The following is a 27,963-nucleotide window of genomic DNA, read 5'->3' on the forward strand; positions in this document are numbered from 1 at the left end:
AGAAATGAAATAAATAACTCCAAGAAACTCACCGTGTGCCAATCCCTACAAAGGGACTACACCATGGCCACCTACCTGGAGAGAATACGCCACCCCAAGCACAGACAGACCCTGAGCCGATACAGACTGAGCGCCCACAACCTAGAGATAGAGACGGGGCGATACAGGCAGACGTACAAGCCACGGGAGAAGAGACTGTGCCAGCACTGTGACCAGGGGGCCCTAGAAGACCAGACCCACTTCCTGCTACACTGCACCAAATACTCAGCTGTGAGGGCCGTCTACTACCAAAGACTCTCTGCCCACATCCCAGACTGGGAGAAGAGGAAACTCTACATCCTACTGGGAGAAGAAGAAGCCACTGTGGAGATCGCTGCCCAATACGTGTCCAGCTGTCACCAAACAAGAGGAAGATGAGACTCCATGGACTGTTATATTTATCCCAAAACACCCGCCCCACCCACCCCCACCTCCCCATATAGCAGCCACCAACGAAGAGGAAGATGAGACTCCATGGACTGTTATATTTATCCCAATACACCCGCCCCGCCCCCACCTCCCCATATAGCAGTCACCAACGAAGAGGAAGACGAGACTCCACGGACTGTTATACCCCAAACCAACCGCCCTGTCCCACCCCACCTCCAACCCCCCCCCCATATAGCAGTCACCAACGAAGAGGAAGATGAGACTCCATGGACTGTTATAACCCAACTCCCCCCCACACACACTTTACTAGCTTTGGCAATGCCAAATACCTATTCGGACGTGCCAATAAAGCATTTTTTGATTTGATTTGATTTGATTTGTATACTGTATGGTGTGCATTCTCTATAGTATACTGTATTATGTGCACTATGTATAGTATACTGTATTGTGTGCACTGTCTATAGTATACTGTATTGTGTGCACTATGTATAGTATACTGTATTGTGTGCACTATGTATAGTATACTGTATTGTGTGCACTATGTATAGTATACTGTATTGTGTGCACTGTGTATAGTATACTGTATTGTGTGCACTATGTATAGTATACTGTATGGTGTGCACTGTGTATAGTATACTGTATTGTGTGCACTATGTATAGTATACTGTATTGTGTGCACTATGTATAGTATACTGTATTGTGTGCACTATGTATAGTATACTGTATTGTGTGCACTATGTATAGTATACTGTATTGTGTGCACTATGTATAGTATACTGTATGGTGTGCACTATGTATAGTATACTGTATTGTGTGCACTATGTATAGTATACTGTATTGTGTGCACTGTCTATAGTATACTGTATTGTGTGCACTATGTATAGTATACTGTATTGTGTGCACTATGTGTAGTATAATGTATTGTGTGTGCACTGTCTATAGTATACTGTATTGTGTGCACTGTGTATAGTATACTGTATTGTGTGCACTGTCTATAGTATACTGTATTGTGTGCACTATGTATAGTATACTGTATGGTGTGCACTATGTATAGTATACTGTATTTGTGTGCACTATGTATAGTATACTGTATTGTGTGCACTGTCTATAGTATACTGTATTGTGTGCACTATGTATAGTATACTGTATTGTGTGCACTATGTATAGTATACTGTATTGTGTGCACTGTGTATAGTATACTGTATTGTGTGCACTATGTATAGTATACTGTATGGTGTGCACTGTGTATAGTATACTGTATTGTGTGCACTATGTATAGTATACTGTATTGTGTGCACTATGTATAGTATACTGTATGGTGTGCACTATGTATAGTATACTGTATTGTGTGCACTATGTATAGTATACTGTATTGTGTGCACTGTCTATAGTACTGTATACTGTATTGTGTGCACTGTCTATAGTATACTGTATGGTGTGCACTATGTATAGTATACTGTATTATGTGCACTATGTATAGTATACTGTATTGTGTGCACTATGTATAGTATACTGTATGGTGTGCACTATGTATAGTATACTGTATTGTGTGCACTATGTATAGTATACTGTATTGTGTGCACTATGTATAGTATACTGTATTGTGTGCACTATGTATAGTATACTGTATTGTGTGCACTATGTATAGTATACTGTATTGTGTGCACTATGTATAGTATACTGTATTGTGTGCACTGTCTATAGTATACTGTATTGTGTGCACTATGTATAGTATACTGTATTGTGTGCACTATGTATAGTATACTGTATTGTGTGCACTGTGTATAGTATACTGTATTGTGTGCACTGTGTATAGTATACTGTATTGTGTGCACTATGTATAGTATACTGTATTGTGTGCACTATGTATAGTATACTGTATTGTGTGCACTGTGTATAGTATACTGTATTGTGTGCACTATGTATAGTATACTGTATGGTGTGCACTGTGTATAGTATACTGTATTGTGTGCACTATGTATAGTATACTGTATTGTGTGCACTATGTATAGTATACTGTATGGTGTGCACTATGTATAGTATACTGTATGGTGTGCACTGTGTATAACATACTGTATTGTGTGCACTATGTATAGTATACTGTATTGTGTGCACTATGTATAGTATACTGTATTGTGTGCACTGTCTATAGTATACTGTATTGTGTGCACTATGTATAGTATACTGTATGGTGTGCACTATGTATAGTATACTGTATGGTGTACACTGTGTATAATATACTGTATTGTGTGCACTATGTATAGTATACTGTATTGTGTGCACTATGTATAGTATACTGTATTGTGTGCACTATGTATAGTATACTGTATGGTGTGCACTATGTATAGTATACTGTATTGTGTGCACTATGTATAGTATACTGTATGGTGTGCACTATGTATAGTATACTGTATTGTGTGCACTATGTATAGTATACTGTATTGTGTGCACTATGTATAGTATACTGTATGGTGTGCATTCTCTATAGTATACTGTATTATGTGCACTATGTATAGTATACTGTATTGTGTGCACTGTCTATAGTATACTGTATTGTGTGCACTATGTATAGTATACTGTATTGTGTGCACTATGTATAGTATACTGTATTGTGTGCACTATGTATAGTATACTGTATTGTGTGCACTATGTATAGTATACTGTATTGTGTGCACTATGTATAGTATAGTATACTGTATGGTGTGCACTATGTATAGTATACTGTATGGTGTGCATTCTCTATAGTATACTGTATTATGTGCACTATGTATAGTATACTGTATTGTGTGCACTGTCTATAGTACTGTATACTGTATTGTGTGCACTGTCTATAGTATACTGTATGGTGTGCACTATGTATAGTATACTGTATTGTGTGCACTATGTATAGTATACTGTATTGTGTGCACTGTCTATAGTATACTGTATTGTGTGCACTATGTATAGTATACTGTATGGTGTGCACTATGTATAGTATACTGTATTATGTGCACTATGTATAGTATAATGTATTGTGTGCACTGTCTATAGTATACTGTATTGTGTGCACTATGTATAGTATACTGTATTGTGTGCACTATGTGTAGTATAATGTATTGTGTGTGCACTGTCTATAGTATACTGTATTGTGTGCACTGTGTATAGTATACTGTATTGTGTGCACTATGTATAGTATACTGTATGGTGTGCACTATGTATAGTATACTGTATGGTGTGCATTCTCTATAGTATACTGTATTGTGTGCACTGTGTATAGTATACTGTATTGTGTGCACTATGTATAGTATACTGTATGGTGTGCACTGTGTATAGTATACTGTATTGTGTGCACTATGTATAGTATACTGTATTGTGTGCACTATGTATAGTATACTGTATTGTGTGCACTATGTATAGTATACTGTATTGTGTGCACTATGTATAGTATACTGTATTGTGTGCACTATGTATAGTATACTGTATTGTGTGCACTGTGTATAGTATACTGTATTGTGTGCACTATGTATAGTATACTGTATGGTGTGCACTATGTATAGTATACTGTATGGTGTGCATTCTCTATAGTATACTGTATTGTGTGCACTGTGTATAGTATACTGTATTGTGTGCACTATGTATAGTATACTGTATGGTGTGCACTGTGTATAGTATACTGTATTGTGTGCACTATGTATAGTATACTGTATTGTGTGCACTATGTATAGTATACTGTATTGTGTGCACTATGTATAGTATACTGTATTGTGTGCACTATGTATAGTATACTGTATTGTGTGCACTATGTATAGTATACTGTATTGTGTGCACTATGTATAGTATACTGTATTGTGTGCACTATGTATAGTATACTGTATTGTGTGCACTATGTATAGTATACTGTATTGTGTGCACTATGTATAGTATACTGTATTGTGTGCACTATGTATAGTATACTGTATGGTGTGCACTATGTATAGTATACTGTATTGTGTGCACTATGTATAGTATACTGTATGGTGTGCACTATGTATAGTATACTGTATTGTGTGCACTATGTATAGTATACTGTATGGTGTGCACTATGTATAGTATACTGTATTGTGTGCACTATGTATAGTATACTGTATTGTGTGCACTGTCTATAGTATACTGTATTGTGTGCACTATGTATAGTATACTGTATGGTGTGCACTATGTATAGTATACTGTATGGTGTGCACTGTGTATAATATACTGTATTGTGTGCACTATGTATAGTATACTGTATTGTGTGCACTATGTATAGTATACTGTATTGTGTGCACTATGTATAGTATACTGTATGGTGTGCACTATGTATAGTATACTGTATTGTGTGCACTATGTATAGTATACTGTATGGTGTGCACTATGTATAGTATACTGTATGGTGTGCACTATGTATAGTATACTGTATTGTGTGCACTATGTATAGTATACTGTATTGTGTGCACTATGTATAGTATACTGTATGGTGTGCACTATGTATAGTATACTGTATTGTGTGCACTATGTATAGTATACTGTATGGTGTGCACTATGTATAGTATACTGTATGGTGTGCATTCTCTATAGTATACTGTATTATGTGCACTATGTATAGTATACTGTATTGTGTGCACTGTCTATAGTACTGTATACTGTATTGTGTGCACTGTCTATAGTATACTGTATGGTGTGCACTATGTATAGTATACTGTATTGTGTGCACTATGTATAGTATACTGTATTGTGTGCACTGTCTATAGTATACTGTATTGTGTGCACTATGTATAGTATACTGTATGGTGTGCACTATGTATAGTATACTGTATTATGTGCACTATGTATAGTATACTGTATTGTGTGCACTGTCTATAGTATACTGTATTGTGTGCACTATGTATAGTATACTGTATTGTGTGCACTATGTGTAGTATAATGTATTGTGTGTGCACTGTCTATAGTATACTGTATTGTGTGCACTGTGTATAGTATACTGTATTGTGTGCACTATGTATAGTATACTGTATGGTGTGCACTATGTATAGTATACTGTATGGTGTGCATTCTCTATAGTATACTGTATTGTGTGCACTGTGTATAGTATACTGTATTGTGTGCACTATGTATAGTATACTGTATGGTGTGCACTGTGTATAGTATACTGTATTGTGTGCACTATGTATAGTATACTGTATTGTGTGCACTATGTATAGTATACTGTATTGTGTGCACTATGTATAGTATACTGTATTGTGTGCACTATGTATAGTATACTGTATTGTGTGCACTATGTATAGTATACTGTATTGTGTGCACTATGTATAGTATACTGTACGGCTCCACACTGGAGAAAACCAACAGCTACACCTACCTGGGGCTGGAGCTCAGCCAATCAGGAAGCTTCAAAGCAGCAATAGAAACCCTGAAAGCAAAAGCCTGCAGAACCTTCTACGCCATCAGAAGACAACTGTACCACCTCAAACCACCGGTGAGGGTCTGGATGAAGATATTTGACGCTGTCATCTCCCCGATCCTTCTCTATGGCAGTGAGGTTTGGGGCCCAGCCACCTACCCAGACCAGTCAAGGTGGGATTCCAGCCCAACAGAGAACTTCCACCTGGAGTTCTGCAAATACCTGCTACATGTCCATCGCAACACCACCAACATAGCCTGCAGGGCAGAGCTAGGCAGACTCCCCCTATGGCTCACCATACAGAAGAGGACGCTAGCTTTCCAGGCACACATCCAGGTGAGCAAGCCCGACTCCTACCACCACCAAGCATGGCTAAGCCACCTGAGCAAACCAGACACTCACCAACCAAACAACAGCCAACCACCAAACCAAAAACACCAACAGATGATAACCAAGGCCGAAATAAAGGCGACCACAGAGGCAAACAGAGAGCGGTACATTGAAGAATGGAGAAACGAAATAAATAACTCCAAGAAACTCACCGTGTACCAATCCCTACAAAGGGACTACACCATGGCCACCTACCTGGAGAGAATACGCCACCCCAAGCACAGACAGACCCTGAGCCGATACAGACTGAGCGCCCACAACCTAGAGATAGAGACGGGGCGATACAGGCAGACGTACAAGCCACGGGAGAAGAGACTGTGCCAGCACTGTGACCAGGGGGCCCTAGAAGACGAGATCCACTTCCTGCTACACTGCACCAAATACTCAGATATGAGGGCCGTCTACTACCAAAGACTCTCTGCCCACATCCCAGACTTCATATCTGCAGACGAGAAGAGGAAACTCTACATCCTACTGGGAGAAGAAGAGGCCACTGTGGAGATCGCTGCCCAATACGTGTCCAGCTGTCACCAAACAAGAGGAAGATGAGACTCCATGGACTGTTATATTTATCCCAATACACCCGCCCCACCCCCACCCCCACCCACCCCCACCCCCACCTCCCCATATAGCAGCCACCAACGAAGAGGAAGATGAGACTCCATGGACTGTTATATTTATCCCAATACACCCGCCCCGCCCCCACCTCCCCATATAGCAATCACCAACGAAGAGGAAGATGAGACTCCATGGACTGTTATAACCGAACCCCCCCCCCCATACCCACCAGCCACCCACCACCCACCCAACCCAACTCCCCCCCCCCCCCACCCACCCACTTTACTAGCTTTGGCAATGCCAAATACCTATTCGGACGTGCCAATAAAGCATTTTTTGATTTGATTTGATTTGTATTATGTGCACTATGTATAGTATACTGTATTGTGTGCACTGTCTATAGTACTGTATACTGTATTGTGTGCACTGTCTATAGTATACTGTATTGTGTGCACTATGTATAGTATACTGTATTGTGTGCACTATGTATAGTATACTGTATTGTGTGCACTATGTATAGTATACTGTATGGTGTGCACTATGTATAGTATACTGTATTGTGTGCACTATGTATAGTATACTGTATTGTGTGCACTGTCTATAGTATACTGTATTGTGTGCACTATGTATAGTATACTGTATTGTGTGCACTATGTATAGTATACTGTATTGTGTGCACTATGTATAGTATACTGTATTATGTGCACTATGTATAGTATACTGTATTGTGTGCACTGTCTATAGTATACTGTATTGTGTGCACTATGTATAGTATACTGTATTGTGTGCACTATGTATAGTATACTGTATTGTGTGCACTGTCTATAGTATACTGTATTGTGTGCACTATGTATAGTATACTGTATTGTGTGCACTATGTGTAGTATAATGTATTGTGTGTGCACTGTCTATAGTATACTGTATTGTGTGCACTGTGTATAGTATACTGTATTGTGTGCACTGTCTATAGTATACTGTATTGTGTGCACTATGTATAGTATACTGTATGGTGTGCACTATGTATAGTATACTGTATGGTGTGCACTATGTATAGTATACTGTATGGTGTGCACTATGTATAGTATACTGTATTGTGTGCACTATGTATAGTATACTGTATGGTGTGCACTATGTATAGTATACTGTATTGTGTGCACTGTCTATGGTATACTGTATTGTGTGCACTATGTATAGTATACTGTATTGTGTGCACTGTGTATAGTATACTGTATTATGTGCACTATGTATAGTATACTGTATTGTGTGCACTGTCTATAGTATACTGTATTGTGTGCACTATGTATAGTATACTGTATTGTGTGCACTATGTGTAGTATAATGTATTGTGTGCACTATGTATAGTATACTGTATGGTGTGCACTATGTATAGTATACTGTATTGTGTGCACTATGTATAGTATACTGTATTGTGTGCACTATGTATAGTATACTGTATTGTGTGCACTATGTATAGTATACTGTATTGTGTGCACTATGTATAGTATACTGTATTGTGTGCACTATGTATAGTATACTGTATTGTGTGCACTATGTATAGTATACTGTATTGTGTGCACTATGTATAGTATACTGTATTGTGTGCACTATGTATAGTATACTGTATGGTGTGCACTATGTATAGTATACTGTATGGTGTGCACTGTATATAGTATACTGTATTGTGTGCACTATGTATAGTATACTGTATTGTGTGCACTATGTATAGTATACTGTATTGTGTGCACTATGTATAGTATACTGTATTGTGTGCACTATGTATAGTATACTGTATTGTGTGCACTGTGTATAGTATACTGTATTGTGTGCACTGTGTATAATATACTGTATTGTGTGCACTGTGTATAGTATACTGTATTGTGTGCACTATGTATAGTATACTGTATTGTGTGCACTATGTATAGTATACTGTTTTGTGTGTGCACTATGTATAGTATACTGTATTGTGTGCACTATGTATAGTATACTGTATTGTGTGTGCACTATGTATAGTATACTGTATTGTGTGCACTATGTTTAGTATACTGTATTGTGTGCACTATGTATAGTATACTGTATTGTGTGCACTATGTATAGTATACTGTATTGTGTGCACTGTGTATAGTATACTGTATTGTGTGCACTGTGTATAGTATACTGTATTGTGTGTGCACTATCTATAGTATACTGTATTGTGTGCACTGTGTATAGTATACTGTATTGTGTGTGCACTATGTATAGTATACTGTATTGTGTGCACTGTGTATAGTATACTGTATGGTGTGCACTATGTATAGTATACTGTATGGTGTGCACTATGTATAGTACTGTATACTGTATTGTGTGCACTATGTATAGTATACTGTATTGTGTGCACTATGTATAGTATACTGTATTGTGTGCACTGTCTATAGTATACTGTATTGTGTGCACTGTCTATAGTACTGTATACTGTATTGTGTGCACTATCTATAGTACTGTATACTGTATTGTGTGCACTATGTATAGTATACTGTATTGTGTGCACTATGTATAGTATACTGTATTGTGTGCACTGTGTATAGTATACTGTATTGTGTGCACTGTATATAGTATACTGTATTGTGTGTGCACTATGTATAGTATACTGTATTGTGTGCACTGTGTATAGTATACTGTATGGTGTGCACTATGTATAGTACTGTATACTGTATTGTGTGCACTATGTATAGTATACTGTATTGTGTGTGCACTGTCTATAGTATACTGTATTGTGTGCACTGTCTATAGTACTGTATACTGTATTGTGTGCACTGTCTATAGTACTGTATACTGTATTGTGTGCACTATGTATAGTATACTGTATTGTGTGCACTGTGTATAGTATACTGTATTGTGTGCACTGTGTATAGTATACTGTACTGTGTGCACTGTGTATAGTATACTGTATTGTGTGCACTGTGTATAGTATACTGTATTGTGTGCACTATGTATAGTATACTGTATTGTGTGCACTGTGTATAGTATACTGTATGGTGTGCACTATGTATAGTACTGTATACTGTATTGTGTGCACTATGTACAGTATATTGTATTGTGTGTGCACTGTCTATAGTATACTGTATTGTGTGCACTATGTATAGTATACTGTATGGTGTGCACTATGTATAGTACTGTATACTGTATTGTGTGCACTATGTACAGTATATTGTATTGTGTGTGCACTGTCTATAGTATACTGTATTGTGTGCACTATGTATAGTATACTGTATTGTGTGCACTATGTATAGTATACTGTATTGTGTGCACTGTCTATAGTACTGTATACTGTATTGTGTGCACTATGTATAGTATACTGTATTGTGTGCACTGTCTATAGTACTGTATACTGTATTGTGTGCACTGTCTATAGTACTGTATACTGTATTGTGTGCACTATGTATAGTATACTGTATTGTGTGCACTATGTATAGTGTACTGTATTGTGTGCACTATGTATAGTATACTGTATTGTGTGCACTGTGTATAGTATACTGTATGGTGTGCACTATGTATAGTATACTGTATTGTGTGCACTGTGTATAGTATACTGTATTGTGTGCACTATGTATAGTACTGTATACTTTATTGTGTGCACTATGTATAGTATACTGTATGGTGTGCACTATGTATAGTATACTGTATTGTGTGCACTATGTATAGTATACTGTATTGTGTGCACTATGTATAGTATACTGTATGGTGTGCACTGTGTATAGTATACTGTATGGTGTGCACTATGTATAGTATACTGTATTGTGTGCACTATGTATAGTATACTGTATTGTGTGCACTGTCTATAGTATACTGTATTGTGTGCACTATGTATAGTATACTGTATTGTGTGCACTGTCTATAGTATACTGTATGGTGTGCACTGTGTATAGTATACTGTATGGTGTGCACTATGTATAGTATACTGTATTGTGTGCACTATGTATAGTATACTGTATGGTGTGCACTGTGTATAGTATACTGTATGGTGTGCACTATGTATAGTATACTGTATTGTGTGCACTGTGTATAGTATACTGTATTGTGTGCACTATGTATAGTATACTGTATTGTGTGCACTGTGTATAGTATACTGTATGGTGTGCACTATGTATAGTACTGTATACTGTATTGTGTGCACTATGTATAGTATACTGTATGGTGTGCACTATGTATAGTACTGTATACTGTATTGTGTGCACTATGTACAGTATATTGTATTGTGTGTGCACTGTCTATAGTATACTGTATTGTGTGCACTATGTATAGTATACTGTATTGTGTGCACTATGTATAGTATACTGTATTGTGTGCACTGTCTATAGTACTGTATACTGTATTGTGTGCACTATGTATAGTATACTGTATTGTGTGCACTGTCTATAGTACTGTATACTGTATTGTGTGCACTGTCTATAGTACTGTATACTGTATTGTGTGCACTATGTATAGTATACTGTATTGTGTGCACTATGTATAGTATACTGTATTGTGTGCACTATGTATAGTATACTGTATTGTGTGCACTGTGTATAGTATACTGTATGGTGTGCACTATGTATAGTATACTGTATTGTGTGCACTGTGTATAGTATACTGTATTGTGTGCACTATGTATAGTACTGTATACTGTATTGTGTGCACTATGTATAGTATACTGTATGGTGTGCACTATGTATAGTATACTGTATTGTGTGCACTATGTATAGTATACTGTATTGTGTGTGCACTGTCTATAGTATACTGTATTGTGTGTACTGTCTATAGTACTGTATACTGTATTGTGTGCACTATGTATAGTATACTGTATTGTGTGTGCACTGTCTATAGTATACTGTATTGTGTGCACTGTCTATAGTACTGTATACTGTATTGTGTTCACTATGTATAGTATACTGTATTGTGTGCACTATGTATAGTATACTGTATTGTGTGCACTATGTATAGTATACTGTATTGTGTGCACTGTCTATAGTACTGTATACTGTATTGTGTGCACTGTCTATAGTATACTGTATTGTGTGCACTGTCTATAGTACTGTATACTGTATTGTGTGCACTGTGTATAGTACTGTATACTGTATTGTGTGCACTGTGTATAGTACTGTATACTGTATTGTGTGCACTGTGTATAGTACTGTATACTGTATTGTGTGCACTGTCTATAGTACTGTATACTGTATTGTGTGCACTGTCTATAGTACTGTATACTGTATTGTGTGCACTGTGTATAGTACTGTATACTGTATTGTGTGCACTGTCTATAGTACTGTATACTGTATTGTGTGCACTGTATATAGTACTGTATACTGTATTGTGTGCACTGTCTATAGTACTGTATACTGTATTGTGTGCACTGTCTATAGTACTGTATACTGTATTGTGTGCACTGTGTATAGTACTGTATACTGTATTGTGTGCACTGTCTATAGTACTGTATACTGTATTGTGTGCACTGTCTATAGTACTGTATACTGTATTGTGTGCACTGTGTATAGTACTGTATACTGTATTGTGTGCACTGTCTATAGTACTGTATACTGTATTGTGTGCACTGTGTATAGTACTGTATACTGTATTGTGTGCACTGTCTATAGTACTGTATACTGTATTGTGTGCACTGTCTATAGTACTGTATACTGTATTGTGTGCACTGTCTATAGTACTGTATACTGTATTGTGTGCACTGTGTATAGTACTGTATACTGTATTGTGTGCACTGTGTATAGTACTGTATACTGTATTGTGTGCACTGTGTATAGTACTGTATACTGTATTGTGTGCACTGTGTATAGTACTGTATACTGTATTGTGTGCACTGTGTATAGTACTGTATACTGTATTGTGTGCACTGTGTATAGTACTGTATACTGTATTGTGTGCACTGTGTATAGTACTGTATACTGTATTGTGTGCACTGTGTATAGTACTGTATACTGTATTGTGTGCACTGTGTATAGTACTGTATACTGTATTGTGTGCACTGTGTATAGTACTGTATACTGTATTGTGTGCACTGTGTATAGTACTGTATACTGTATTGTGTGCACTGTGTATAGTACTGTATACTGTATTGTGTGCACTGTGTATAGTACTGTATACTGTATTGTGTGCACTGTGTATAGTACTGTATACTGTATTGTGTGCACTGTGTATAGTACTGTATACTGTATTGTGTGCACTGTGTATAGTACTGTATACTGTATTGTGTGCACTGTGTATAGTACTGTATACTGTATTGTGTGCACTGTGTATAGTACTGTATACTGTATTGTGTGCACTGTCTATAGTACTGTATACTGTATTGTGTGCACTGTGTATAGTACTGTATATTGTATTGTGTGCACTGTGTATAGTACTGTATACTGTATTGTGTGCACTGTGTATAGTACTGTATACTGTATTGTGTGCACTGTGTATAGTACTGTATACTGTATTGTGTGCACTGTCTATAGTACTGTATACTGTATTGTGTGCACTATGTATAGTATACTGTATTGTGTGCACTATGTATAGTATACTGTATTGTGTGCACTATGTATAGTATACTGTATGGTGTGCACTATGTATAGTATACTGTATGGTGTGCACTGTATATAGTATACTGTATTGTGTGCACTATGTATAGTATACTGTATTGTGTGCACTATGTATAGTATACTGTATTGTGTGCACTATGTATAGTATACTGTATTGTGTGCACTATGTATAGTATACTGTATTGTGTGCACTGTGTATAGTATACTGTATTGTGTGCACTGTGTATAATATACTGTATTGTGTGCACTGTGTATAGTATACTGTATTGTGTGCACTATGTATAGTATACTGTATTGTGTGCACTATGTATAGTATACTGTTTTGTGTGTGCACTATGTATAGTATACTGTATTGTGTGCACTATGTATAGTATACTGTATTGTGTGTGCACTATGTATAGTATACTGTATTGTGTGCACTATGTTTAGTATACTGTATTGTGTGCACTATGTATAGTATACTGTATTGTGTGCACTATGTATAGTATACTGTATTGTGTGCACTGTGTATAGTATACTGTATTGTGTGCACTGTGTATAGTATACTGTATTGTGTGTGCACTATCTATAGTATACTGTATTGTGTGCACTGTGTATAGTATACTGTATTGTGTGTGCACTATGTATAGTATACTGTATTGTGTGCACTGTGTATAGTATACTGTATGGTGTGCACTATGTATAGTATACTGTATGGTGTGCACTATGTATAGTACTGTATACTGTATTGTGTGCACTATGTATAGTATACTGTATTGTGTGCACTATGTATAGTATACTGTATTGTGTGCACTGTCTATAGTATACTGTATTGTGTGCACTGTCTATAGTACTGTATACTGTATTGTGTGCACTATCTATAGTACTGTATACTGTATTGTGTGCACTATGTATAGTATACTGTATTGTGTGCACTATGTATAGTATACTGTATTGTGTGCACTGTGTATAGTATACTGTATTGTGTGCACTGTATATAGTATACTGTATTGTGTGTGCACTATGTATAGTATACTGTATTGTGTGCACTGTGTATAGTATACTGTATGGTGTGCACTATGTATAGTACTGTATACTGTATTGTGTGCACTATGTATAGTATACTGTATTGTGTGTGCACTGTCTATAGTATACTGTATTGTGTGCACTGTCTATAGTACTGTATACTGTATTGTGTGCACTGTCTATAGTACTGTATACTGTATTGTGTGCACTATGTATAGTATACTGTATTGTGTGCACTGTGTATAGTATACTGTATTGTGTGCACTGTGTATAGTATACTGTACTGTGTGCACTGTGTATAGTATACTGTATTGTGTGCACTGTGTATAGTATACTGTATTGTGTGCACTATGTATAGTATACTGTATTGTGTGCACTGTGTATAGTATACTGTATGGTGTGCACTATGTATAGTACTGTATACTGTATTGTGTGCACTATGTACAGTATATTGTATTGTGTGTGCACTGTCTATAGTATACTGTATTGTGTGCACTATGTATAGTATACTGTATGGTGTGCACTATGTATAGTACTGTATACTGTATTGTGTGCACTATGTACAGTATATTGTATTGTGTGTGCACTGTCTATAGTATACTGTATTGTGTGCACTATGTATAGTATACTGTATTGTGTGCACTATGTATAGTATACTGTATTGTGTGCACTGTCTATAGTACTGTATACTGTATTGTGTGCACTATGTATAGTATACTGTATTGTGTGCACTGTCTATAGTACTGTATACTGTATTGTGTGCACTGTCTATAGTACTGTATACTGTATTGTGTGCACTATGTATAGTATACTGTATTGTGTGCACTATGTATAGTGTACTGTATTGTGTGCACTATGTATAGTATACTGTATTGTGTGCACTGTGTATAGTATACTGTATGGTGTGCACTATGTATAGTATACTGTATTGTGTGCACTGTGTATAGTATACTGTATTGTGTGCACTATGTATAGTACTGTATACTTTATTGTGTGCACTATGTATAGTATACTGTATGGTGTGCACTATGTATAGTATACTGTATTGTGTGCACTATGTATAGTATACTGTATTGTGTGCACTATGTATAGTATACTGTATGGTGTGCACTGTGTATAGTATACTGTATGGTGTGCACTATGTATAGTATACTGTATTGTGTGCACTATGTATAGTATACTGTATTGTGTGCACTGTCTATAGTATACTGTATTGTGTGCACTATGTATAGTATACTGTATTGTGTGCACTGTCTATAGTATACTGTATGGTGTGCACTGTGTATAGTATACTGTATGGTGTGCACTATGTATAGTATACTGTATTGTGTGCACTATGTATAGTATACTGTATGGTGTGCACTGTGTATAGTATACTGTATGGTGTGCACTATGTATAGTATACTGTATTGTGTGCACTGTGTATAGTATACTGTATTGTGTGCACTATGTATAGTATACTGTATTGTGTGCACTGTGTATAGTATACTGTATGGTGTGCACTATGTATAGTACTGTATACTGTATTGTGTGCACTATGTATAGTATACTGTATGGTGTGCACTATGTATAGTACTGTATACTGTATTGTGTGCACTATGTACAGTATATTGTATTGTGTGTGCACTGTCTATAGTATACTGTATTGTGTGCACTATGTATAGTATACTGTATTGTGTGCACTATGTATAGTATACTGTATTGTGTGCACTGTCTATAGTACTGTATACTGTATTGTGTGCACTATGTATAGTATACTGTATTGTGTGCACTGTCTATAGTACTGTATACTGTATTGTGTGCACTGTCTATAGTACTGTATACTGTATTGTGTGCACTATGTATAGTATACTGTATTGTGTGCACTATGTATAGTATACTGTATTGTGTGCACTATGTATAGTATACTGTATTGTGTGCACTGTGTATAGTATACTGTATGGTGTGCACTATGTATAGTATACTGTATTGTGTGCACTGTGTATAGTATACTGTATTGTGTGCACTATGTATAGTACTGTATACTGTATTGTGTGCACTATGTATAGTATACTGTATGGTGTGCACTATGTATAGTATACTGTATTGTGTGCACTATGTATAGTATACTGTATTGTGTGTGCACTGTCTATAGTATACTGTATTGTGTGTACTGTCTATAGTACTGTATACTGTATTGTGTGCACTATGTATAGTATACTGTATTGTGTGTGCACTGTCTATAGTATACTGTATTGTGTGCACTGTCTATAGTACTGTATACTGTATTGTGTTCACTATGTATAGTATACTGTATTGTGTGCACTATGTATAGTATACTGTATTGTGTGCACTATGTATAGTATACTGTATTGTGTGCACTGTCTATAGTACTGTATACTGTATTGTGTGCACTGTCTATAGTATACTGTATTGTGTGCACTGTCTATAGTACTGTATACTGTATTGTGTGCACTGTGTATAGTACTGTATACTGTATTGTGTGCACTGTGTATAGTACTGTATACTGTATTGTGTGCACTGTGTATAGTACTGTATACTGTATTGTGTGCACTGTCTATAGTACTGTATACTGTATTGTGTGCACTGTCTATAGTACTGTATACTGTATTGTGTGCACTGTGTATAGTACTGTATACTGTATTGTGTGCACTGTCTATAGTACTGTATACTGTATTGTGTGCACTGTATATAGTACTGTATACTGTATTGTGTGCACTGTCTATAGTACTGTATACTGTATTGTGTGCACTGTCTATAGTACTGTATACTGTATTGTGTGCACTGTGTATAGTACTGTATACTGTATTGTGTGCACTGTCTATAGTACTGTATACTGTATTGTGTGCACTGTCTATAGTACTGTATACTGTATTGTGTGCACTGTGTATAGTACTGTATACTGTATTGTGTGCACTGTCTATAGTACTGTATACTGTATTGTGTGCACTGTGTATAGTACTGTATACTGTATTGTGTGCACTGTCTATAGTACTGTATACTGTATTGTGTGCACTGTCTATAGTACTGTATACTGTATTGTGTGCACTGTCTATAGTACTGTATACTGTATTGTGTGCACTGTGTATAGTACTGTATACTGTATTGTGTGCACTGTGTATAGTACTGTATACTGTATTGTGTGCACTGTGTATAGTACTGTATACTGTATTGTGTGCACTGTGTATAGTACTGTATACTGTATTGTGTGCACTGTGTATAGTACTGTATACTGTATTGTGTGCACTGTGTATAGTACTGTATACTGTATTGTGTGCACTGTGTATAGTACTGTATACTGTATTGTGTGCACTGTGTATAGTACTGTATACTGTATTGTGTGCACTGTGTATAGTACTGTATACTGTATTGTGTGCACTGTGTATAGTACTGTATACTGTATTGTGTGCACTGTGTATAGTACTGTATACTGTATTGTGTGCACTGTGTATAGTACTGTATACTGTATTGTGTGCACTGTGTATAGTACTGTATACTGTATTGTGTGCACTGTGTATAGTACTGTATACTGTATTGTGTGCACTGTGTATAGTACTGTATACTGTATTGTGTGCACTGTGTATAGTACTGTATACTGTATTGTGTGCACTGTGTATAGTACTGTATACTGTATTGTGTGCACTGTCTATAGTACTGTATACTGTATTGTGTGCACTGTGTATAGTACTGTATATTGTATTGTGTGCACTGTGTATAGTACTGTATACTGTATTGTGTGCACTGTGTATAGTACTGTATACTGTATTGTGTGCACTGTGTATAGTACTGTATACTGTATTGTGTGCACTGTCTATAGTACTGTATACTGTATTGTGTGCACTGTGTATAGTACTGTATACTGTATTGTGTGCACTGTGTATAGTACTGTATACTGTATTGTGTGCACTGTCTATAGTACTGTATACTGTATTGTGTGCACTGTGTATAGTACTGTATACTGTATTGTGTGCACTGTCTATAGTACTGTATACTGTATTGTGTGCACTGTGTATAGTACTGTATATTGTATTGTGTGCACTGTGTATAGTACTGTATACTGTATTGTGTGCACTGTGTATAGTACTGTATACTGTATTGTGTGCACTGTCTATAGTACTGTATACTGTATTGTGTGCACTGTGTATAGTACTGTATACTGTATTGTGTGCACTGTGTATAGTACTGTATACTGTATTGTGTGCACTGTCTATAGTACTGTATACTGTATTGTGTGCACTGTGTATAGTACTGTATACTGTATTGTGTGCACTGTGTATAGTACTGTATACTGTATTGTGTGTGCACTATTTATAGGTCTAGTCTTTAGTGTGCTGTTTGCTCGGTGTGACCTCTGCCCCTGCACCCCTCGTCCAGGAATAGTCCGGGAAGGTATATAGAGGCTTCTCTCGCGTCCGCTGTCAACTTGCTTGACCCTGACAAGCAGTGCGGTCGGGGGAGGGGCAGCAGGTGGGCGGGGCATCGCATGTAAGTTGTGTCTTCTCTTAGATCAGGGCAAGTTCCCGAGAGCCAGAGCTCCTCCACCCACCCAGAGCAGGGGCAGCTCCAGCCTTGCTCCCAGCCTGCTGCCGTCTCCTCTCAGGATACTTCGTGCATTGGTCTCTTCCTGCTCCCCCCCGAGCGCCCCCTGCCCTCCCCCGGGCGGCTATACAATCCTCAGCAGTGACCTGAGACTGTATAGCAGCCCCGGCACCGCACACACCGCACACACCTCGCTCTGTTTTGCTTTTATATTTTTTGTTACTTTTTATTTTTATTATTTGTATTTTTGTGTGTTAACCCCTTCCCCTCCCCGGACCCCCCGACTACAGGTGCTTATACCTCTCCATTCACTCTGCTACAAACTGTCAGGAACTATCTGTAACATTGTGGCAATCTGAACAGCTGACAAGTCACTATGACTGCGGACAAGGAGAAGAAAAGGTAAGCTGATCCCTGCGATCCCTACACATGACCCTATAGGACTGTACTGGGGGTGTATAGGCGATGGTGGCGACCCCTCCAATTCCTAGACATGACCCTATAGGACTGTCCTGGGGGTGTATAGGCGACTCTGTCATATGTGGCGATGGTGGCGACCCCTCCAATCCCTACACATGACCCTATAGGACTCTCCTGGGGGTGTATATGCGATGGTGGCGATCCCTCCGATCCCTACACATGACCCTATAGGACTCTCCTGGGGGTGTTTAGGTGACTGTCATATGTGGCGATGATGGCGACCGCTTACACCGTATGATTGCTGAAATCTTTTCGGATGTGTGTGATGTTTCTCTTTGGTTTGGAATTTCCCATATGGGTTAATACAAAAATATCAATTCCATGGGGATATTGCCCCGATGATCGCCAAATATCTTTACGTAAATGCGATGATAATAAAATATTGTCCTAGTAATCTGACCTATGACTGTCTGTGATGATTATTGTACATGGAGTTCAGTCATTGACCCCACTAAGTAACATAACTCTGAAACATAACAGATGTAGCAGAGGCGAATTTGTCACTTAACTGTTTTGTTTGAGAATAATCGGAGTAGTGGCTTTACCGCCGGTCCTGTGTAAAATCTCTGCCTATGACAGGAGAGGTGTTGCAGCTTACAAACTCGGGTCTGCTACATCTGACTAGGAAGTGTCAAAACTTTCTGAATGATGCACCGTGTGATAATGCGTGAAATATAAAGCAGCGCTATATCTAATGCTGGAAATAGAATATGGATATAGAAGGCACATCATGTTCTGTAGATAAAGCTCTATATATAACATACTCTGTACATATAATACAGATAGTGTACTATATATAGTGTCCTGCAGATAACATATGTAATATACTGTATATAATATACTATATGTAGTACACTGTATGTAATATCCTGTATATAATATACTATATGTAGTATACTGTATGTAATATGCTGTATATAATATACTATATGTAGTATACTGTATGTAATATGCTGTATATAATATACTATATGTAGTATACTGTATGTAATATCCTGTATATAATATACTGTATGTAGTATACTGTATATAATATACTATATGTAGTATACTCTGTGTAATATACTGTATATAATATACTATATGTAGTACACTGTATGTAATATACTGTATATAATATACTATATGTAGTATACTCTGTGTAATATACTGTATATAATATACTATATGTAGTACACTGTATGTAATATACTGTATATAATATACTATATGTAGTATACTCTGTGTAATATACTGTATATAATATACTATATGTAGTATACTCTGTGTAATATACTGTATATAATATACTATATGTAGTACACTGTATGTAATATACTGTATGTAATATACTATATGTAGTACACTGTATGTAGTATACTGTATGTAATATACTGTATATAATATACTATATGTAGTAGACTGTATATAATATACTATATGTAGTATACTGTATGTACTATATTATAAGCTATATTGTACGCTATATAGAGCGCTATTGGTGACATATTGCGCTATAAATAATGCGTTATAATGCACCATATATAATATACTATTATACCTATATATAGTGCAGCAACATGTGTATGATATATTGTGCTATAAATGATGTGCTATAACCTTTCCACCTGCTTGGTTTAGCTGGTTTGTTTTGCAAAATAATATTGCATTTTTTCACCAAATTTGTATCTTTACCTATATATTTGTATTGTTTTGTCTCTTATTGAGTTTTTGTGGATGTCGCAGGGTGTCCAGGAGTGTGACGTCATCTTATGTTGTGTATCTTGTGTATTTGGTATTCCTAGACATACATCATTCTTTTTTTGATGTATTGCAGATCTGGGTTTGTCATTTGGCATCACTCATTATTTTAGTTACTTTAAGAACAAATTCAGCTCTGCTACATCTGTACTCATCACAAGCCGTATACTCAATACATATACAGCACTGAAGGGAAAGGGAGATAAGAAACTGGAAAGAAAAGTTGTTGTTTGTCATAGAAATGACACATGAATGGGCCAGCGCCTGCTCTCTGTTATCAGCAGGCGCTCAGAAGGTGCTGGCTTGTTGCTGTGACCGCCGCGCTCATTTGTTTTTGGCAGGGGTGATTATTATCTGTACAGACAAGTTCTTTCTTGATGGGGTTGATTCCACCCTGACAAAAGATGTAAATGGTGTGTACATGAGGGTGACGGACTGCCATAAGGGCGATGAGACAGGAATAAAAACACCCCTTACCCTCATTATGGTCTGGGCAGGTCGGATGGAGAAGGTGGGATGTTTATTGACTAGTCTTAGGTCTAAGTGGAATATACTATAACTCCCATCTTCCTCGTAGTAATGGATATACAGTCGGAGCTATTACCTTATCGTAGGATGCAGCAGAGGTGAACTTGCCACTTATCGCCTTGGGCTTCATTGTTTGATAACTTTGAGTTACAAGCTCAGCTCTGCTGCATCTGCAAATTCTATAGTGGATTCCAAGAGGAAAATAAATAAAAAATGCTATGGCTTTATCTTTATTTCAGCGATGTACACGTCTCTGCTGCTCCTATAGGTACTGGGTGATGCAAAGGCCTATAGGAAAACATCAAATTTTGTGGCGGTGTCTCTATAACCCTTAAATACTATCAAGGTGTCTATCATACACCGCTATCATACCCATATCATTATGATAGCACTTAAGGGTTAATATTCATGTTATTGCAACAGTGTAACAGAGTTCTAGTTCTAGTACAGTTGTGTCTTGCATGTAGTAGTGCAGAGCTGTCCTATGTAGCAGAGCTGATCACGCCATTACAAGGCGCCGTGTGATTTTACAAGGTTTCGCCTCCTTCCACCTAATGTTTTATCTTCTATCTCAACTCATCCTCCAAAAAAAAACTTAATGGCGAATCCAACTCTGCTACATCGACAGAGCGGTTCTTTCACTTCAGCCTTTTTGGGAATCGTTTTCTGATGCATACCTAGAAAATATGTGAACCCCACACCCTTTTAGTCATAATAAAGGAAGCCGGCTATTGGGAGTCTTTCCTTTGGGGCAGTTTCTTTCACAGAGACTGAAGTCTGCTGCAGGAAGACTTTGCTGCTCGCTCCGATAGCTTATTTCCTTCTATTGAGACCTGCCAAGCCAAGTCAGAGCGCAACGCGTATTCTGTCCCAGCTAGACCTGCTCTATATCATTGCATTAGCACAGAATAAACCCTCGCTCTGCCGTGATCTTTGTGCATTTAACAAATATGTTGTTGCCCATTGCAACCAAACATTACAATGTATCATTTGGCCTAAAAGGCAGTCTTTGAAATAGACAGTTATAGTGTTCATTACTTAGCGGGGTGTCTTATTTGGCCACCCTGTCACTACATGAGAACTTGATGATGACCATCTGGTTGCAACTGAAATCCTGGCGATCAGCTGCGATCGCTGGAGACAGCTGGACCTTTTTCTTGCAGTGGCCTCTACTGTAGAAATGTGGTATTACAAGGTGTCCATTGAACTGAATGGACAACTGCTAACTAGGAGTCCTCCAGTGCGGGAGCTGCTCTTTACTAGGTTCATGGAGGGGGCTACTATGCCGGTGACCCTACTTCTATGTCCTTATTAGTCGCTTTGCCAGTTTGCAAGAGAAGATTCCTTAATCTTGTATTAGATTCCAGTAGGCCAAGAAAGTGAGACATGTACTTGGAGGTGTAGAACTTGGCCTTTACTTGAAAATGGATGTAACCATGAATCTTTAAATGGGATAGACCAATATTTGACCAGTTGAGGTTTCCCGGGCACTGCCCTCTCCCACAATTAGCTGATCCTATGGGTGGCAGGATTTGGACCCCCACCAATCTGATATTGACAACCTATCTTCCTACTTACCAAGAATTCTCAGGGAACGTCTTTGAGATGTGCACATTGGGCCCTTTGGAAATTTTGGCCCCCATTTGTGACACCACGCCCCTTTTGAGATATGTGAAAGTGTGCTGGCCGTGGCCCTTATTTGTGACGTGACCGCCATGTAAGACCCTCACGTCACAAATGAAGTGACAGCCCCTGGATGTGGGAGAATCCCACCGGGCCTGGGAGACCTGACCACTCTTCTGGAAATCTGAGACATCATCCCTATTTTTGGGAGCGTCCCCAATGTTCTGGGACATATGGCATGTATGGCTATCCTAAGAATAGGTCAAACGATATTAGTCTTGGAAATCCCCTTTAAGCACTTGATACAAGGACCTATACAGAGGAATCTACCAATCAGAGAGCAGCTTTCATTTTTCAAGAGCACTGTATGTAATGTAAGCTTTGCTGTGATTGGTTGCTAGGAACAATAAAGACGCAAATTTCTTATTGCGTATAACAACCAATCACAGCACAGCTCTTATGTTGTATTTTGCCTTTGAAAAATGAAAGCTGCTCTGTGATTGGTTGCTTTGGATAATAAAGGCCGTTTTCCTTTTACATAGGATGATATATGGTATAGTACGGTATAGTATAGTATAGTGTGGTATAGTATAGTATATAGTGGTATGGTATGGTATAGTATATAGTGGTATGGTATGGTATAGTATAGTATGGTACGGTACAGTATAGTGTGGTATGGTATAGTATGGTACGGTATGGTATAATATAGTATGGTACGGTATAGTATGGTGTGGTATAATATAGTATGGTACGGTATGGTATAGTATGGTGTGGTATAATATAGTATGGTATGGTATAGTATGGTGTGGTATAATATAGTATGGTACGGTATGGTATAATATAGTATGGTACGGTACAGTATAGTGTGGTATAGTATAGTATGGTACGGTACAGTATAGTGTGGTATAGTATGGTACGGTATGGTATAATATAGTATGGTACGGTATAGTATAGTATGGTGTGGTATAGTATAGTTTTGTGACATGAGTGTATTACGTAAGGGGATAGCGGCTGACGTGACGTCCTCTGTCTTATATTATCGCGTACTTTATAAGGGTTACATGCGGGGCAGGACTGGCCCACCAGAGCAGCAAATAAATCTGACCTGGACTCAGGTTCTGATACAATACTGAACACCAAAGACCCAGCAGAAGACAATCTCCTCTAGTGATGACTTTAGAGCGGGTCACTTGTCAATAGGGTCTCTATACGGGATTATTTACATGTAACCTATTACAGTATATATTCTGTGTGTACAATGGTGGCTGCAAAGATGACAAAGATACTAAAAAATGGACATGGCCATGTTCTGTATACTGTAGATGGAGGGTCTGATGGTGGTTATAGTAATAATACATCTTATTTATGTAGCGCCAACATATTCCGCAGCACTTCACACAATGTATACGGATTCATCTTATATCCTGGAATCCGGTCACTAGTAAATATGTGTCTGCTGTCGCCTCTTATATGCTACAATATAACATTATATGTATGACGTACTACAGATTAATATCATGTACTGCTATACTGCTTTACCATAGTATGTATTATAATAGAACAACATTGTATAATATTATACTTCATACATTCTACTACTACACCTCACTATATACTTTATACTCCAACACTAAACTGTACTATTACACTATAACATGTACTATTATACCACTATTCAAGACACAACGGTTTTTCAGAAAACTATAACTTATACCACTATTCTCTTTACTATTATACTGCTACACTTTATTATGCACTATTATACTGCTATACTATTATACTACTATACTATATACTATTATACTGCTATACTATGTACTATTATACTACTACACTATGTTCTATTATACTACTACACTATGTTCTATTATACTGCTATACTATTATACTACTATACTATATACTATTATACTGCTATACTATGTACTATTATACTACTACACGATGTTCTATTATACTGCTATACTATTATACTACTATACTATATACTATTATACTGCTATACTATGTACTATTATACTACTACACTATGTTCTATTATACTGCTATACTATTATACTACTATACTATATACTATTATACTACTATACTATATACTATTATACTGCTATTCTATGTACTATTATACTACTACACTATGTTCTATTATACTACTACACTATGTTCTATTATACTGCTATACTATTATACTACTATACTATATACTATTATACTACTATACTATATACTATTATACTGCTATACTATGTACTATTATACTACTACACTATGTTCTATTATACAGCTATACTATTATACTATATACTACTATACTGCTATACTATGTACTATTATACTACTATACTATGTACTATTATACTACTACACTATGTTCTATTATACAGCTATACTATGTACTATTATACTACTATACTATTATACTGTTATACTATTATACTGTTATACTATTATACTACTATACTATATACTGTTATACTATATACTATTATACTGCTATACTATGTACTATTATACTACTATGCTATATACTATTATACTATGTACTATTATACTGCTATACTATGTACTATTATACTATACTACACTATATACTACTATATAGTATAGTAGTCCTATTCTTCTTCTCCGCTATGCTATGTACTATTATACTATATACTATGTACTATTATACTATTATACTGCTATACTATCTACTATTATACTACTATGCTATGTACTATTATTATTCTTCTACTCTGTAGTATGTCCTATTCTTCTCCTCCGCTATGCTATGTACTATTATACTACTATACTATGTACTATTATACTACCGTACTATACTATTATATTGCTATACTATGTACTATTATACTACTATACTATGTACTATTATACTACTATACTATACTATTATGCTACTATACTATGTACTATTATACTACTATACTATTATACTACTATACTATATACTATTATACTACTATACTATGTTCTATTATACTGCTATACTATGTACTTTTATACTGCTATACTATGTACTATTATTATTATTCTACTCTATAGCATGTCCTATTCTTCTCCTCCGCTATGCTATGTACTATTATGGTAACAGATACGTTCCTCGCTGCTGCGTTACTCCCGATAACCTCCCATTTCATGGAATCTGCTCTATGACCGTGTGATTAATTCATGTCCTTATAAAAACTTGGACAGCAGTGATGGGACCGTTCCAGCTGAACTGGATCCCAATAGAAGTTATAAGGCTGAGTCTCCAGAAACATAAACACTATTAAGTAGATGTTGTAATGTAATTAGGAAACAATCTGATAGAAATCATTAGTATTCATGAGATGTAGCAGAGGTGAACGCGTACTCTCATTTTTTTGGCATTATGTTGTATGTGATGTTAGATAACCTGTGTATAGCAGACTATAGTCAAAGGTCTTAATCCTACAAATTTCCAGGATTATTCTCCGTACCATAAGGAGTATAAAATAAAACCTACAATATTAATCACATAAATAATCATCACCAAAATGACAGAAATAATCGATTATTAATTTGTGAATAAAATCCATAGAATTCCTATGAAGGGAGGAAGGTCGTGGCCGTCAATACTCAGTCCTATATGGCAAAGCTGAGCTTGTAACTTGGCACAACTCATAGTGATATCATACCGTATTCTGCAGCAGGTAAATGCACAACTCATGGCGATATCATACCGTATTCTGCAGCAGGTAAATGAACTGCGTTATCTTATCTCACTGTCATTACACTGCACAAACAAGTCTTAGGTGACACATTCAGCTCTGCTACATCTGTATTCACTAGTTATAAAAAAAAAAATTCCACATCTTAAAATTGGCCCTACGTATTAGATAAATGTATGCGGTGTCCGCTGACCGTCTGATGTATATGGGGGCCGTCAACAGCAGACGTAAGTGGAGGATATAATGGAGTAGTTGGATTAGAACATCCTGAATCTTATGTTCTTGGGAGATAAACTGGAGGTGTCTGCCAGCGACTCTGTCCCTTCTCTGCATGTAGAATATTAGGGATGGCAGAGATAACATTGTATCTCCTCTGTAACGTCGGGATCATTGTACAATGTAACATTTGATTCCATATTACAGATTTACCCTCCCTAGGAGAGACCGCGGTAATCTATGGAGGCCCCGTATGGCAGAGGACTTACACCTCTGCTGTATAGTCACAGAAGATTTTATTTTACATAGATTGTGAGCCCCATATAGGGATATATTATATAGGGATCACAATGTACATTTTATTTCCTATCAGTATGTCTTTTGTAGAATGGGAGGAAATCCACGCAAACACAGGGAGAATATACAAACTCCTGGCAGATGTTGTTCCTGGTGGGATTCGAACCCAGGACTCAAGTGCTGCTGTGCTAACCACTGAGCCACTGCGTTGCCCCTTGGCGATTCCATTTTGGTATGGTCGTCCAGCCCTCCAATGTGTATAGGACCCTCCATCCACAGAAGATATCAGGAGTTTTGCTGGATTTTGTCTTGACCTACCTAAGCCTTGCTCAGACGATATGTCCACCAAGCCGAGTGTGCATGTGTAATGGGGATCATGCGAAGGAACCTTAGGGTCTTACTCAAGAGGAAAAGAAGGATTGAAGCTGTGAAAAGAATAGGAAGCTGCGGAGGTGACGTGGACTTTGGTTGTTTTGATAAGCCGTAGTGTATAATATCTATCTGGATACAACCTGCCTTGTTTTCT

At 37.1% G+C, this 27,963-nt stretch overlaps 1 protein-coding gene across 2 annotated transcripts in view; it reads left to right on the top strand.

Moving 5' to 3' along the window:
* The first annotated feature begins 18,876 nt into the window (after positions 1 to 18,876).
* EPAS1 (endothelial PAS domain protein 1) overlaps positions 18,877 to 27,963 on the top strand; it is a 112,038-nt gene continuing 102,951 nt past the window's right edge. For both annotated transcript variants that reach the window (XR_012715288.1, XM_075267021.1), the window contains exon 1: positions 18,877 to 19,266. Coding sequence is in view for 1 of the 2 variants with exons in the window: in XM_075267021.1 (XP_075123122.1) it covers positions 19,241 to 19,266 (26 nt within the window). In the remaining variant the exon portion in view is untranslated. The remainder of the gene's footprint in view (positions 19,267 to 27,963) is intronic.

Source organism: Leptodactylus fuscus, chromosome 3 (genome assembly GCF_031893055.1).
Source record: "Leptodactylus fuscus isolate aLepFus1 chromosome 3, aLepFus1.hap2, whole genome shotgun sequence".
In the NCBI taxonomy this organism is placed as follows: Eukaryota; Metazoa; Chordata; class Amphibia; order Anura; family Leptodactylidae; genus Leptodactylus; species Leptodactylus fuscus.